The sequence below is a fragment of the Pectinophora gossypiella genome, chromosome 1, assembly GCF_024362695.1.
Source record: "Pectinophora gossypiella chromosome 1, ilPecGoss1.1, whole genome shotgun sequence".
Classification (NCBI taxonomy): Eukaryota; Metazoa; Arthropoda; class Insecta; order Lepidoptera; family Gelechiidae; genus Pectinophora; species Pectinophora gossypiella.
Genome location: NC_065404.1, coordinates 9,308,985 through 9,326,676, shown reverse-complemented (window position 1 = coordinate 9,326,676; position 17,692 = coordinate 9,308,985). Strand labels below are relative to the sequence as shown.

The 17,692-nt window shown below is 37.2% G+C and overlaps 1 protein-coding gene across 1 annotated transcript in view; it reads right to left on the bottom strand.

Moving 5' to 3' along the window:
• The window catches only part of LOC126367309 (trissin receptor), an 80,587-nt gene that overhangs the window by 53,632 nt on the left and 9,263 nt on the right, over positions 1-17,692 (bottom strand). The window contains exons 2-3 of the mRNA XM_050010776.1: positions 16,688-16,832; positions 10,264-10,423 (exon numbers count right to left, since the gene is read on the bottom strand). Coding sequence (XP_049866733.1) covers positions 10,264-10,423; positions 16,688-16,832 — 305 coding nt within the window. The remainder of the gene's footprint in view (positions 1-10,263; positions 10,424-16,687; positions 16,833-17,692) is intronic.

Here is a 17,692-nt window from a genome sequence, read left to right as displayed (position 1 = left end):
AGTTAAATAATCAGCATTGGATATACTTATAGTACAAGTACCTACATTAACCTCCTAAACCGTTATTAAAATTTGTCAGTGTTCAAAGCCTCATTCAGAGACCTGTGTCAGGAAGCTCCAAAATACCTAAACTCGATTCAATTTAAGATGAAGGAACTTTCTCTAAACAGTCTGTGCAGCATCCGCAATAATTGGATAGCTCCTGATTTCATTCCTCAAATAGAAATATTAAACTAGTCAGCCGAAATCTATGAAAGTACTACCATTTGAGAGTAGGAAGGATAGAACCGTGATAGCCCAGTTGGTAGAACGCTTGCCTCTTACTTTGAGGCCGCAGGTTCGAATCCAGCACAATAAACCAATGATTGTCGAATTTGTTTTCGAATTCATGTTTGGATCATTAATGGATTATTCGTGCTCAGCGGTGAAGGAAAACATCGTGAGGAAAGGCACATTCCCGAGAAATGCATTTTCGGAGGTATGTGACCTAACCTGTATTGGGCTGGTTTTCCCTTCGCGGTTTGGAAGGTGAGACAGGTAGTTGCTTTCGTAAAAAACCGGACCTGTCAAATCTTCAGGTGAAAAACGGGATAATGCTAGGGAGATGATGAAGGATAGAACGTGGCGTGAGGGCTTTCGCGTATTTCGAGCGCCGTTTTATGAAATACCCTAAATTGACTGCAATCATTCACAACAGAACGATTTCACTCTTCTGAATTCTTCTCATTTCAAGAACGATAAAGGGTAAATATGGCCTTACCCTGTCTATTTATTGGCATAATAATAGTATATGTGTGTGTTAAATGAGAAGGAAAGAATATGGATTGACATTATTCAATTTCTTAAAACGGAAAACATCTTGACTATGACCTAGAGTAAGATGCATACACGCTACAAATTCTCCTTATAGAAGTCATTTGAATAAATGTGTGCTGTAAACTATGCATATTAAACTTTAGCATGTGAAGCAATTTACCGCATTGAAGTTAAATGTCCTTGAAGTGATGTAATAACTTTAGACGCTAAGTGTAAAGTCATGTAAACTAATTCCAAGCTGTGGAACACGAAGTTATACGCACATGCTGGGATAAAAATAAGAACATTGATCGTTTTATATTAAGTATTACTTACTCATTATCTCTACCACGCAAAATATGAATAAACGGTTATTCTGCCTTCAACGCGAATCATCACATCATAATGCGTAATAAATATCTATTACAGAGAGCTTCAGCTTAGACGAAATTAATATTTCACGAATTACGTGACACCTCGTTAGCTTCTGTCAAAACTCACACGCAAGCGAATACATTTTGTCTAGGTGGTCTTTATATTAAAGTTCGTTACAAAATAGCAGCCACTACTAAAAATACGTTTAATAAATTGCTATAAAGGAAATTTTACCTTGCTTTTACATTTTTTACTATTAACTTATCTTTCTACATAACGTAACATAACATCACGCCTCTATCTCCGAAAGGGTAGGTTGAGGTGAATAGTAGGTATATAACGCCCACTTCTCACCTCACCAGCTATGTTAAAGTCCGGTGTAATAGGGAAAGAGCTTATTGGCATTTTCGTTGCACATAGCAATTTTAGTTCTCAAGAGTAAAGTTTTTGGGATGAAATCTTGTAAATTAGTATCTGAGTTGGGTCCATAAATAAGGTTTCTTGCTCAAACAAAATTTGTAGCCAAGTTTCACGTATTTATTTGCGTACTAATAACAGAATTTCTAGTACGATTTCAATCACCCGGAGGGGGTATGGAGCATACTCCACCACGCTGCTCCACTGCGGGTTCTTTGTATTACTTTGTAATAAATATGAGTAATTGGTTTGGGGCCTCGTGCTGTTTTTCATTTCAAATAAAACAGTATTTAGCGGTTGATTCCACCTCACAATCCACACAATAACAAGAAGAAGCGGCCAGAGATGGGTAGGCCGAATAGACCCGGGTGTAGGGCGACCAAATATTAGCGGCGGGTGGTGGCAAAACACATACTACTAAAGCGAACATTTAAACGAAAGCAGATAAATAACATCACACAAAAGCAAACCAGTATTTTGCCTCCTAGCAGACGCCTGCAACTTTGTACTTTCTAAGATAGTATTTGTAACACGGTATTTAGCCTATGTCACATTCTAAAAAACTTGCTGTCTATGATGCGCACGCGTGGTTGCATCATAGTGCGGGAACGACGCAATCCATATCATAGGTAATGATGAGCTGTGAAGGGGACGATTGGTACTAAATGTCCTAGGGCGGCCAAGATTGCCAGTCCGCCTCTTTTTCACAAGTTAGTACACATGTGGGATATAGAAATAACACAGGATATATTTTACTCCTTTTATTTTACACACACCTTATATTAAAACCAAAATCCTCTCACCCGACCGACATCGCACCAAAGACTCTCCTTTCTTACTTTTTAAAACTGCCTTATGTCCCATTCATTAACCATCCTCCTTCCATACCATAAACAATCAAATTCCCATTCATTATCCTTACATAGCATTTTCACTTTCCTACACACATCATCATCAGCCGTGCGACGCCCACTGCTGGGCATAGGGAGGCCTATGCCAAGGATCTCCACGACGATCGGTCCTGCGCTGCCCGCATCTAGCGGCTTCCCGCGACCTTCACCAGATCGTCGGTTCACCTACACATACAAATTGGAAAATTAAATCTATCGCTATCATATCGCCATTCCGCAAACCTGACACAACTTTTGCGTATACACTAAAGGAAAGAATCTAATAATACAGGTATGCTGGTAAATACTCTTGTCTGAGTCTTATTTATTATTTTCTATAACCCATAAAATATTTTTCCATTGTGGCGTCAACAATAGTTACATAATCCATTAAATAAGTACCTACTTAATATGTCCTCACGTTGGACGTGTAATATTTAATCAATACATAATTATGAACCATATTGTTACCGATAGGTTCTCGTTAATTAGGTTCTACTTATGTCATAATCTTTATTATGATATTGGCAATATCATTTTGGTAGAATGTTATAACCTATAGAATGGTTGAGCTTCGCGAAACAAATTTCCCCTGATATCATTTGCTACGTGACCCCATTGGCTTCATAGATTGGAATAAAACCATAAACCATACTTGCCATACTTTAAATGTCACGTCCTCACTCTGCTAGTAGATTAAATACACTATCGGCTTTTAAATTTCATGAATCCTAAACAAACATCAACTTAGTAATTATTTTGATAGTTCAAAACAAAATATATTATAATCCTAAGCGGTAAATATGTATAATGTTTTAAAAGAGCTTCTGTTAGGGGAAGTAATCCCAATACGGGTACCCTAACTAAATGTAATGTTTTCACTTCTTTAAAAATATAATTTCCTTTGTCGTGTTGCATCAGTCCAAACGAAATTTTATGTAGTTTGTACAAAACGGGTAATTACTACTCGTAAAACATAATACATTTTTCAGCTGAATTTATGAATATATTTATTGAGTATAGTTATAACATAACATAACAAATACTTTATTGCACAAACAGGAAAAAACAAAATACAAAACAAAAGAGAAATAGAATTAGGCCATAGTCAGTCTTCATAACAGTTAGTTAATTACCTGTTAAAAAGCGACTTCTATTTAGATGAAGGAAATGAATTTTTCCTGGAGGTACGCTGATTGTTTCCTTGCAAACATGTCATTTATCTTTATTGTCTTATAATTCCACGATTTTGTCTCTTTTTCCGTCGAGACTAAGGGTGTGTGGTGCTCGGCGGCCAAGGATTACATTCACTTGTTGGAGAGGCGCTTGAGGACCGCCGTAGTGAACCCTGCGCCGGCTCGTTCCTGGTTCAACAGGTTTCTTTGGCAAGATCTAAAATACCGCCCATTTTAGATTGACCTGCATTGTTTGTGCATTAATTTAATGTTTTAATTAATGTTAATATAAGTGGATAATTTTACTTACTTTATCAATAAATGTAATATTATATCTTAAATAATTTCGAGTAAGTAGATCTTATATAATTGTGAAAAAAATATAATTGTGATATCTTAAATAATTGTGAAAAAAGGCAAACAATAAATATCCGTAGTCCATAAAAAACATGGGTGGCAAGTCGCTTACTGAATATCTGGCCTGCGAGCGGGTTTACTCCGAACGAAGAATGAAGAGGTAATTTGGTCTTCCCACATAAAACATATCATTTATAACATTTTAGGACCAAATTACCTCTTAATAAAAATTCGGAGTAAACTGGACTGGTCTCATGAAATAACTCAGGCGAGCACACTAAAAAAAAAGTGTAAACTCGCCCGCAGGCCAGAAATTAAGTGGGTGACTTACTACATAAACTAGAAAAAAATTCAGGGCAAGATAGGTAGCTAACCGTTTTGCCCGACCCGTTTTGCCTTTTGGTTACCAATTAGAGAGATTCGAAAAACAATCCAAGAATATTTGCGATGTTTTACTTATTTAAAATATTATAATCTCAAAAAGAGGAATCACCTTTGCTTCCGTTGCATATTTTTACAGAAACAGTGAAAAGAATGCCATAGTTTGCGTGTCTCACATCACAGAGTTCCTGAGAACTGCCGACGTGGCGTTGACTATTTTCCTTGAGCGGGATACCCATCTCGGGTTTACTTTCCCTAGACAAAGAACAAACAAATAAATTCCTTTAGCGAGATTTAACAGAACAACCACATTTCTGCGACTTTCGCAACTTAATGCTTAATGGGAGTAAGACAGCTTCGCTTTGAAATGGTTCTCATGTATTCTTACGCCTAATCACTTCTTTCTTATGTCGAATAAAGTTGAGATAACAAAATCAATGAATTACAGCGACGCCTGAGCTTTATAAATTGTTGAGTTCACAAAACGAAAATGAAATCAACGGCCTGACTTTTGGACGTCTCGACTGCTAAGTTTTAATGAACTTGTACGTAGTATATCTACTTACAAATTTGTTCGTAGATCTAAGGATTTTTACCTGCAGTTACAGATATTATACATACATACAGGGTGTTAGTGAGATCGTAACGAAATCTTTGAAGAATGATTCAGACCATAATTCTGAGTTGATATCAAGTGGATTTTTCCGTCGCAAAAGTATGGAAATGAAAATAATTTAAAAAACACAAAATTTTTCATGAATTTTCCGACAGCAAATTCCACTTGATATCAAATCAGAATCATGGTCTGACTCATACCCCTCAGTATTCGTTACGGTGTCATTAGCACCCTATATAAAATGATATTTGACTAGACAAATAAAGAAAACAATACGAATTAAAAAATCTTGTAGGTAAGCCCTCCAATATAAATAGTCTGTCTGACCAGACACCAATACTATACACCTCTGCATACCCTTTCAGGAATACAGGTGTGATGGTATGTTCGAATTCTACAACTGTTTCAACTGTTTTGTTAGAATTATTATCTGATAAAAATAATTTCGAGTTAATACAAAATGTAACTTAATATTTCCCCAAATGAGACATAATGAATCAACTTTACCGAAATTCACAGAAAAGCAATCAAATATTGAAGGAAGTGAAATACTATGAAATAGCCCCACGATAAAATACAAAAGTAAGGCGGAGTTTCCACCAGAACGAAGTGCGTACCGTACCGAAACTAAGAACCGAAGCAAGCGTTATCACCAGAGATGTACGGGGCAAGTTAACAGAGCGGGAATGCGACACTGTAAAACTGTATGAAGAGCTATATATCCAAGAGCTTCACTCGCCGACTACTTCGCTTAAACCGCAATGACCTCCGAATAGTAGTGGGCAGAATTACGGGTCACTGCCCACTCAAGAAACACCTATTTAATTTAGGGATAACGGACAACCCATTTTTAAAGGCTGTCTGGATGCAGAAGAAACTGCCCCCCATGTAATCCTGGAATGCACGGGAGTGTCAGCACAACGGGTAAAAATCTTCAAAGGAAGGGGGTCGCTCCGCGAAGCATGTGAGAAATTTAGTTTGTCGATATACTATGTGTCGAGATTTCGTGAGTCGAAATTTTTCGAGAAAACGTGAATCTAAATTGCGTGTTTAGAAATTTAGTTACAAACTCGAAAACCACCCCAGGACGCTTCTGAGCTTCTGGAAGGAGTTAGGTTGGCTTACGTAGTCAACAATTACACGCATAATGGGCCATCTTAGAGTCTACATGCGGAAAACAGAGTCCACTAACATAACATAACTGTATGAAGATGAGTGGAGCGTGGATATGTAACGGCATTTTTCACATCTCTCGCACACCACTTGTTTTGTATACCCTTACATAAATAGTCCTCTGCAAAGCCGTATCCACAGGATTTGCGGTGAGCGCGACTGAAAAAGGCGATTCGATTGGTTCTCATCAATCTTTGGACACTCAGCCTTATATTCACATAAAAAAATAATGAAAACGTTACCAACAATCGTTACTAACAGGAATATTATATTGTGAGAACGTCGTCGGAAACAACTAAGTAGGCACATCCACACAATAGCTTTATAGCTATTGTGTCATTTAATGATGTTAATATTCAGCACTTTTTTAAATTTCGTATAGTAAATCCCTTGCAAGGTGCAGGTCGTGTCGTATCGGAAGGTGAAGGTTTTGACGGGAAGAAGAGAGGAATGGCGATTACTTCACCGACAAGAGCGCAGCTCTTAAATAGAGAGAGAGAGAAAGAGAGAGAGAGAAACCCCTTGCAACATGTCTCTTCAAGACAGCGATGGTCTGCAATTTTGAAAAGGCAAATAAGCAAAAGTGCTCTCCAATATCGGTCTCATTAATTATTGCCTAACGTACAAAATTATAAGGTAGCTAGTAGGTACCGGTTATCCCCCGACTTTCCAGGTTTCTTTTGCCCAAACCGCGAATTAAATTTAGCTTAGTTCTAGTTATAATAATAATAAAAAAGTTTATTTAGGTAAAATCTACGACACACATATACATTTACAACATTAAAATATACACACATTACATTAATATTCTAGTCGTAAGTTGTTAAAATTAATTATTGTAAAGAAGCTCATATGTTGTATATAACATACAAATATACAGGTATGATTCAGACCATAATCCTGACTGACGGAATTTTTCGTCACAAAAGTATGGCATTGGAAATAAAAAAAACACTAAAATTTTCATGAATTTTACAACAGGAAATTCCACTTGATATTAATTCAGAATCATGGTGTGAATAATCCCTATCAGTATTCGTTACGATGTCACTAACACCCTGTATAAACTGCCTATAAGTCCCACTGAGGAGCTCGGTGGCGCAGCGGTAAACGCGCTCGGTCTGCGATTGTTGAAGTTAAGCAACTTTCGCAAAGGCCGGTCATAGGATGGGTGACCACAAAAAAAAGTTTTCACCTCGAGGTCCTCCGTGCTTCGGAAGGCACGTTAAGCCGTTGGTCCCGGCTACATTAGCAGTCGTTAATAACCATCAATCCGCACTGGGCCCGCGTGATGGTTTAAGGCCCGTTCTCCCTAACCATCCATAGGGAAGGCCCGTGCCCTAGCAGTGGGGACGTTAATGGGCTGATGATGATGATGATGAAGTCCCACTGGTGTTCACACTCCTCTCAATCATGTGAAGGGGGAGGGAGGTATATATTTAAAAAAAATCGACAAACAAAACGAGAGGTGTCAAGTAAAATTCGTAGTAGATAAGCGGATAAAGGTAAATAATTTGCACCTGTAAATAACACTCTTTCAAGCTTTATGCGAATAACGACGCATAGAACCTTTAGTTACATAACACATTTCTCCGATCGTTTCTCTAAAGATGACTGCGGTAAAGTAGAATATTTTGTGTGAACCCTACCAAATTACCATAAAGTCTTGAGAGCCAACCCGTTTATTTCACGGTATTACGTTGGTTCTGCTGTTTCACCGATTGATTTATGACTATGACACATAAAAAAGGAATATGACACATTTATGGGGCCTTTGGCGGCTCAATAGAACCCGGACACCAAGGTTGATGAGTCGGTCATTCATCTCACAACCTACACGATAGCAGCAGCTGTAGTATATTAAAATAACTTAGAATACTTAAGCATTGCATTACTCAAGAAGGAGACCGAATCGTCCGCGTTGCCAGAATTTTCATTTTTGATGGAATATAGAGTCGATTTAAGTTTTGTTTAGAAAAAAATAGGATGTCAGCCAGTGTGCGGTGCTAGACTATACGCGTCAAATTTGTCAAAATAAATTATCGTTATCTATTCTGTATTAGTGATTATAATTCCATACAAAACTGAAATTTCTGGTACGGTCACGACCATTTAATATGTATACAATTTGGTACCATGTCACATTAACTTTTTTGACAAATTAAACTGTAAGTCTCACTAATTGTCAAATATGTTACTGCGACAGGGTTCTAAAGTGGGTACCTACATGATAATTTTCATGACAGAACGTACGAGGAATCCAGAACTGTTTCCAGCATTGTAGAAATGATGAAATAGTGGACTAAAATTATAGGCAAAGGACTATAATAACCTAGCAGTGTAGAGATTATCATGTCTACTTAGGTACTTACATAAGATAACTGTTATGTTGTCTTCTAACGATTTGCCGCTCTTTTACACGGAGTACCCATAAACAAGTAGTATATAGGTGATGTAATAAATTATGCCCTCCACTTGCAAAACTCATTTGTATAGAAACTTACAAATTTTCGTTTAGAGCTCCCAAAAACATTTAATGATGTTAGGCTACGCACCATTCAGACAACATTTCCCTGCAGATGAAAAAAAGGTTCGCTAATGCCTTTACAAACTGCTGGCGAACCTATTTTTTTCATCTGAATAATCCCTATTTTTTCAGCACGCTCAGTACATTTTATTCAGCTCTTATATAGACGAAATGCGACGGTAGTCCATAATTTTACCAGCTTTCTGTTTGATTATAAGTTAAGTACATTTTCGTAGCAAAAAATAAAAGAAAAATCTAGAGTAGTAGCTACCTGAATCTTCTTGATCCCGAAGCTGGATAATTAACATACCTACCTACTTTCATCCGATAAATGATGATGATTTTATGTATAATTCTCACTACCTATATACCGTAAGTTATTGTTTTACGAGGATAATGAGAATAATGACGCAAAAATCTTGCTGTAAAGTCAAAGTCAAAATATTTTATTGAATAACTCTCACCTTTTAATGTAAACTCTCACCTACGTTCTTGACTATCTTGCAAACCTGCTTGATTTACAAAGAGAGACGTTCAAGTAGTGGGTAAAGGAAGGGTGACGTCGCAAGTGGAAACTAAATAAATGAACACCTACAAATAGAAGCCAGTTCTATCTCCCTAAAGACAGCACGGAAATGAATATTAGGTTAATGTCAACGCGAGAGAGGTCGTAGTACAAGCCGGTAAATAATAATAAATGACACATTTCTTTCTGTGTGTTTCAACCGAGGTTTAGAGACAAAGAGAGACGACATTTTCCACCATAAAGGTGCATGCTGTGATTAGTGACGGAAAGAAACGAAGCAAAGCACGATTTTCGTATTTACCACGTGTTTTTGTTTAGGTTGGCGGAACAGAGGTGTGAATTTTTTAAAAATGCCGGTCAAGTGCGTGTCCGACTCGCGCACCGAGAGTTCCGTACAAACTGCCGTAAATTACCAAAAATAATCTAAGGGAGGCTTTGACTTTGCGTTTGAAAAAGTATTGCCCCCATACATTGACGTAGGTCGCGATTTGTTTACCAACTGCATATAATTTTTAAATCGCAGAAACTGGTTTTTTGCCAATGAAAAACTATTGTCTCCATGCATAGACATGCAACAGGTAGGTTGCGATTAGTTTACATACATACATAAACAGCCTATATACGTCCCACTGCTGGGCACAGGCCTCCCCTCAATCAACCAGAGGGGGCGATTAGTTTACTAACTGCAAATAAGTTTCTGGTCGGAAACCATATTTTTTGTTACGCAACAACAAAATTATGATTTTCCTGTAAGACTGCTACTGCTGCGAAAATGTGACAGACAGACGCACAGATAACAAAGTGACCCTTTAAGGGTTCCGTTTTCCCTTTTAAGGTTCGGACCCTAAAAATAGCAAACTCAAAGTCAAAAAATATTTTTACGAAACGTAATTTCACTATACGTAACGTTATCTGAGGCCAACATACAATAAGTTACATTAAAAAAAAGTGAGCTCCTAATTTGAAGAACATTCTCTTGACTTAGTGTCTATTAAGAAGTTTTTAAGTACACAAAATATGAACACACTTACCCTTAGTCGGGTGGAAGTAAGGATCTGCTTGCAGGTGATGGGGTGTATGATGGCAAAGTACCTCTCGGTGCAGATGACCACCAGAATAAAGATGGATGCCGTGTAGCTCAGCGAATGTACGAACTGGTACATTTTGCACAAGAAGTCGCCGAACACCCAGCTGGAACCAACCAGTTTAATATTGAAGACGTGCAACTTTTGACTTATCACTTCGGCTTTCAACCGAACTTCAAGTGTAAAAATATAGTATTGTACCTAGGTTAGCGGTTCGCTTTTAAGAATTTTCTCTTTGAATTCGGTTGGTAGTGATTTTCTTTGTGTTTATTGCAAGTAAATTCTTTTATAATTTCAAAAATAGATAATTACTATAAATGCCACGATGTTCGGCTATTATTCGGAATTCGGTACGCATACCAAAAAAAGTACGCAACATCAAAATTATGATTTTCCTGTAAGACTGCTGCTGCTGCGATAATGTGACAGACAGACGGACAGATAACAAAGTGACCCTTTAAGGGTTCCGTTTTCCTTTTTAAGGTTCTGACCCTAAAAATAGCAAACTCAAAGTCAAAAAATATTTTTACGAAACGTAATTACACTATACATATAGGTAATTACGTAACGTTATCTGAGGCAAACCTACAATAAGTTACCAAACCATGGAAACTTATGCCCCGCAATGAGTAGACAGGTTGCGACCTTAGTGTACTTATATCTATTTCACAATATTTCATCATACTGCAATGTTTCGTCGCCTGAGGAATTCATGTTGGGGTTCACTACCTTCCTTTCCTACACTGCCTGTCTTATTCTTGTTCACGCGCTCGACGCATGTATTTTGTGCCGAATATTCGGCGGCTGAATTATATTTTAGGCCAAGTCACTATTCGTGGCAACTCTAGTACTTAGTTACTATCCTTTTCTTATAAATAATATAGGCTTGCGTTTGACCACAATCATAGAATAAGGAGGCCAGACCTCGGATATTGGTGAGGTGCAGTTTGAGTGAAAGGACGTGCATCATATCTAAAGGCTGGTAACCAGCCAGGGCCGAAGCCTACCACCGGAGAACGTGTCGCACATTTAGCACCACCCAGGGATCACGTGTAGGGTAACTAGAGTCTGAAGCCCAAGGGCTTTGCCTACCGTCGCGAATAACATTAACCCCCAAAATTATACAAGGAAAATGAGACAAACATCTAAAAGCAAGAACAAGGAGCCTGTTATTCGATATTTTGCCTTTTCGCTGGTAAGTCTACAGTGGTAAAAATATTTTTACCCAAAAATACATTAAAATACTAAATGAAAAGTTTCCTTGGCTGTTAAAAATATAAATCCAAATTTTCGTAACTCGGTTCAAGTTGACGGCTTTTTAGGGTTCCGTAGCCTAATGGCAAAAAACGGAACCCTTATAGATTCGTCATGTCTGTCCGTCCGTCTGTCCGTCAGTCCGTATGTCACAGCCACTTTTATCCGAAACTATAATAGCTATACTGTTGAAACTTGATAAATATGTGTATTATGTGAACCGCATTAAGATTTTTACGCAATGATAGAAAAATAAACAATAAATTTTGGGGGTCCCCATACATATAACTGAAACTCAAAAAAATTTTTTTCATAGATTAGCATGCAAACTACCAACGAAAATTGGTTTGAACCAGATCTAGTAAATAGTTTTTTTTTAATACATCATAAATCGTAAACCGTAATTTAATTTCATAGTTAAAACATCAATAGTTACTACGAACTAAAAAAAACTTTTATATTATGTTACTTGCTGTTACGGAATCCTTCATGGGCGAGTCCGACTCGCACTTGGCCGCTTTTTTTTAATACTTTTACTTCAAACGGCCAATTGCGTAACTAAGTAAAAGTATACGAACATTTTACTTTATGTAACAAGCCATTAGGTACAGGAACAATGCCTAATAAGGCCTAATATGGTAAAATAACAAATAAGTATGCTTAATAAGTTTGCTTTTTTGTGTGTTTGTGTATTATGAATCTTATTATTTTATCGTTAGGCAGCTTGTTAATCTAACGAGGAACTTTTCAGGCTACGTTCCTCAAAAAACAGTAAAGATGGCGCTGTATAGAAATTCCATCGTTTAACCTTGTAATTTTATGGATGGACATACGCATCTTTTATCTTTGTTTTGGGTATAAATGTTGACCCTTTTTATTACGTACACCCAGGCACAATTACATTTTCCATCCCTTATTTTTCTGATCAAAACAAAGAGAAACAATATAGGCAGCAAAATAATTCTATACACAATGTGATCCAAATATTAAGCAACAATTCTTTTTTATATTGTATGCTTCTGCCTTACATTGTATTTTGGAAGAATTATGTACTCAAGTAATGAGAAAATACGTAAATCTGAAGCTGTAATACGTCAACCGACAGAGGGATTGTGTCCTCTAACATGATGGACTAATGTTATGGGCGATAGGCTGATCCCTTATCACCATAAGGTTCATCATATCCAGCTTACGACATCGTATCAACAGTGGCTGCAAGTTGTCTTTGATTACTTGTGGCTCTGCCCACCCCATTAGGGATAACGGGCGTGAGTTTATGTATGTATGTATGTACAACGTCATCTATAGGTATTGCTTTTTGTGAACGTAGCTTGGAAAGTCCCACGTCATTCTCAAACATAACCTATGTACGGTCACGAGCATTAATATGTGTACACTTTGGTACCATGTCACATTAACTTTTTGACAAATGGAACTGTAAGTCTCACTAAATGTCAAATATGTTAGTGCGACAGAGTCCTAAAGTGGGTACATTATATTGGTCATGACTGTACCCACCCATACTACTTCGAGGCCAGTGGCGTCCACGGTGCATCTCATATAGGTACGTAGGCATTAAATCACTGTCTATTAGAGAATTTAATTCTAATTATACAAAAATAAATCTTACAACAAAAAAATAATATATTATACTCGTTACGCCATCTAGCGTACATTTTTGGCATTTGTATTTATTTTTATTATTAAACACTTTAAACTAAAAAGCTTTCGGTACGCTATCTAACGTGAATAGGGATTACGAAATTTCATTTACGGTTACCATGGTTACACATGGCTTTTCTATAGTAGTGTGTATTCGTTGTACAGTCACGAACACTTATATGTATACACTTTGAAACCATGTGACATTAACTTTTTTGGCAAATTAAACCGTAAATCTCATTAAATGTCAAATATGATAGTACGACAGCGTTCTAAAGTGGGTACATGATATTGGTCATGACTGTTAACGTCATTGTGAATATGGCTCTTGCTTGTGTAAATATTAGTATACTAGCATTGACACGTAATAATGTGGAAAATATTACAAGGGTCTTAGGTTATTTGTTTATTATTACATTTTATTGAATCGATAGATTCTAAATAGATATAAGGTCAAAAATAATTATTTCCACTCATTTGAAATATGTAGGTATTACGTTTTATCTTTCAAATCAAATCAAATCAAATATACTTTATTGCACAGAACTAAAATAATCAGACATAACACATGAAAACAGTACAATCTTTGTCTCTTTTTCCCATATTTTTCGATTGCCTGCCCTGCTCTCGAAACCACGTCACTGTTCGAAGCCTTTTATTTCCTTCCTGGAATACTGTAATTGTTTAAAACAATGTCAAAGCTAAATGTAAATTTTGGTATGCGACTGCGTATTCGCATTCTGTATGTGATTACTTCCTTTATTTCTCATTATCTATATTCTTATTGCTACCTACGTATACCCCCTAAAAGTATTTTTACTCTCCTTTAAAACCGACGCACCTTGAGCAAATTGCGAAAATGTTACGCGAACATTAGCATATTGCATCACGACAATAATTTTAATTTGGAACATATAAGTTTCGAAGACCAACAAGAATACGTCAAAGGGAGGCCAAATTAAAAAAAAATCGGTCTAAACAGGCGCTAAAACTTCTTGTAACTCGGCAACAAACTTCTAAATGGTGACAAACGTCATATTTTTCTTACGCCTTTTAGCTACTTTTCTCTTTAATCTAAGCACAAGCAGAACGTCAGGAAAAAGCCCGTTTCGGTGCTCTGTGACGAGTGCCTGTGCCTAAAACCTCGGCCGAAACACAAACTGACACGTGCAATACCCGCGCTATTATGTTTGGAAATGTGCCAGCAAAACACTTTTTATGCAAGCCGAATAACACAAATGTTGAAAAGCTTAGAAAATAATAGAACCGTGTCACTTTTATTATGAAACTTTCCTCTACCTAATGTTATATAACTCCGCATTGGTGCAGCATCACATATATTCGACGTAGGTGTTATGTCGTCTACCAAAAATGCGAATAAAATTGGATAGGGTCCAGATCTGCCTGAAATTCAAACTTGAACTGTGTCTGCCCCTAAAACGATTCACTTTAAAAATATGAATCTTTCGATAAAATAACAGAGAAATGGAGGAAAAATACAGAGTAATGGCCAGATAGCGATTATCGCTTCTGAAGAGAGAAAGCTGTGGAATATTTTTTGTATTTCGATTCGTACGTCAATACGTTATCGACATGAAATAAATTTGGTGTTTTGCTAGGTTTTCCTTTGGCGACGTTATAATATCGGATGTACTTAGTAACAAGCGCCAGCTGCAAATTTTCAAACACAAATGTTATCGTTACTGAACAAGCACTGTAATAAAAGTACTTAAAGCGCCAAACACTAACATAAATTCCGCGTAATAGAACATTTATGATGACAATTCAAGATTAACGAAATTGATTTATGAGGTAAATATATACAGGCTGTTAGTGACATGGTAACGAAAAATAAATAAATAAATGATTCAGACCTTATTCTGAGTTGATATCAAGTAGAATTTTCCGTCGCAAAAGTACGGAACTAAAAATAATAGCAAAACACTATGTTCATTAATTTTCTGACAAGAAAATTCCGCCATTTACGGTGTCACTAACAGCTACACGTACTTGTTCGGGCTGTAAGTGCCATCGTAGAGAATACTGAGGGGGGTGATTCAAGTAATTATTCTGAGTTAATATCAAGTGGAATTTGCTATCGCACAAGTATAGAATTGAAAATAATTTAAAAAAATAAACATAAAAAAACATTAATTTTGCTTCAAGTAATATTCGCTTTAAAGTCTTTATTTAGGTGGATATGATGACCGCACGACAAACGGACCCATCGCTCGAAAGTCTATCACTTTGTAAAGGACATTTGCAGGCACATATTAATGTGACCCATATTATAGGTTAAAACATATTTAATGTTTGGAATGCTTTACCGAGCTAATGAACATCGGGGATTTAGTCCGCAAATGCGACAAAACGAACGTCATAGCACAGCCCCAGTGGGAAAATTCAGTAAATTAGTACGTAAAGCATCGATAGTGTACTCACGTACTCATCGGGATTCAAGGCTCAGATTACATGTAGGTGCCACACTATAATGCAGCACTAAAATACGCTCCAACACATTCCAACGACACATTTCCCAATAATAGATTCCCCCGATCGAAGAAGTATTTCTCTCGGACGTGAATGAAGAAATATTTTCCAACAGTGTTTATTTTAATTTTCTCGGCATTCCGAACGATATTGATGGAATGTTATAGATCGAAGGTACCATTAACGAATGTAAACACAACGCTCATTTGGGATTGATCAAACAAACACGTGATCAGCATTATTTTGCCCTTGTTACTACAACACATCATTATGGACATGCTCGAGATAATTATGGGGCAAAATATTAAAATATGTCGACCTCACCTCGCAATACGGTATTGTATCTTGTATTAACCCTAAACAGTTGAATATCATCAAAGGCGCGTGTAGGGTGCTACAAACAAGAACAATATTATGTAAATAATATGTATAAACAATAAAAGGTTTTTCAACATCACAATGGTTCATAATAATATGGATCTTCGGGAAAAGTTTTAATAACGACCAGAAAAAAAAACTCAGAATAATATTTCCCAAAGACAAGCAATTGGGAATAATAAAACCGCCTACTCCAATTAGAAAATCAATTCTAAGAAACACAACAAAGATATTTCTGCTTGAAATGTTGTATTAACAGACTTTTTCCTTTTGGGAAATGAAACAAGAACCACTATCCCTGCCATGACAAGTGTACATAGGTACACTCAGAGAAAACAACCCAACGGAATAGATTCAGTCAGACATGAGAAAAACAGTAACCGGTTTCCCGATTGCCTCTGGGATACATTTACTCAGAATGGATCTGACTGCAACAATCTACTTCTCCTTTTTCCCTCCCTTGTAATGCTTAATACAATGAACGGAAACGTCCACGATACGACGATATACTCTAATGTTTATATTCACAAAGAGGCTATTTATAAAGTAAAACAAAAATGTTTACCGGTTGTTGAAATTTACTCACCTGGGTATAAGATATATGGTTAAATTTTGGAAGACACAAAACACTCCGACACATAAATCTGCCACCGCCAAGTTCGCCAGAAAGAAGTTGGTTATTGACCGGAGCCGCCTCGACAACGTCACCACCAGGATCACGAGCAGGTTCCCTGAAATCAGAATAACATTCTCAAATACACGACAAAACACTATAAGTAGTAATGGTAATTTATCCCTTAGCCCACATTTTACGAGTTAACCTTTTTTTTGACGTGACTTATTGTAGATGTGCCGCAGATGGCATTAACTACTTGGCCGGACAAATGGGGAGCACTGTTTACCGACATACCCAAGAAGATAAGTAATCCAGCAGTACAGTATTTTACATACCTGCGAAAAAAAAAAAAAAAAATGAATGACACAAGCGTAAACAAAGCCAAAAAAATATTGATGCTACGGTAGAGTACTTATTAAACTTCAGCATAAATGAATCTGTGCCGCGTAAACACATACCCACTTCACTTTTTGTAGGTACTTAACTCTTTTATTATTATTTTTTTGTAGGTATTTTTTTCCGTTGCTCGTAAAAACCTTATCTCCACATGCGGCTTTACGTTCCTAGTCTAAAATTGCATTTTTTTTTTTCAACAAAATGTGACAAATAAACAGTTAATTGGGTGCTTGGCTGCTTGTTGGCTGAATGCATTTGGGGTGACCAATAAACAGGTAGTCTTTACCAAAGCAAATCACGTCGCAAACTCGTTGCATACATACATATATACATCAACGCTTTTGCATGCATCTGTTACTCTGCGTCGAGCGGCCGTTCCGAACGGTCGTTTGTTCAGAGGTCCTGCGCTGCGTCCCGCAGCCCCCCGCGCTGCGCCCCGCAGCCCCCCGCCGCGCGCCCCGCGCCCCGTGCCGCCATTGTCTGCCGGCTACCTGCTGGCGTGACCCTGCCGCCATTCATTGAGTCAACAATAGTTCTTCTCAGAACTTGCTGGCTTATCTAAATTTCAAGGATAAAATA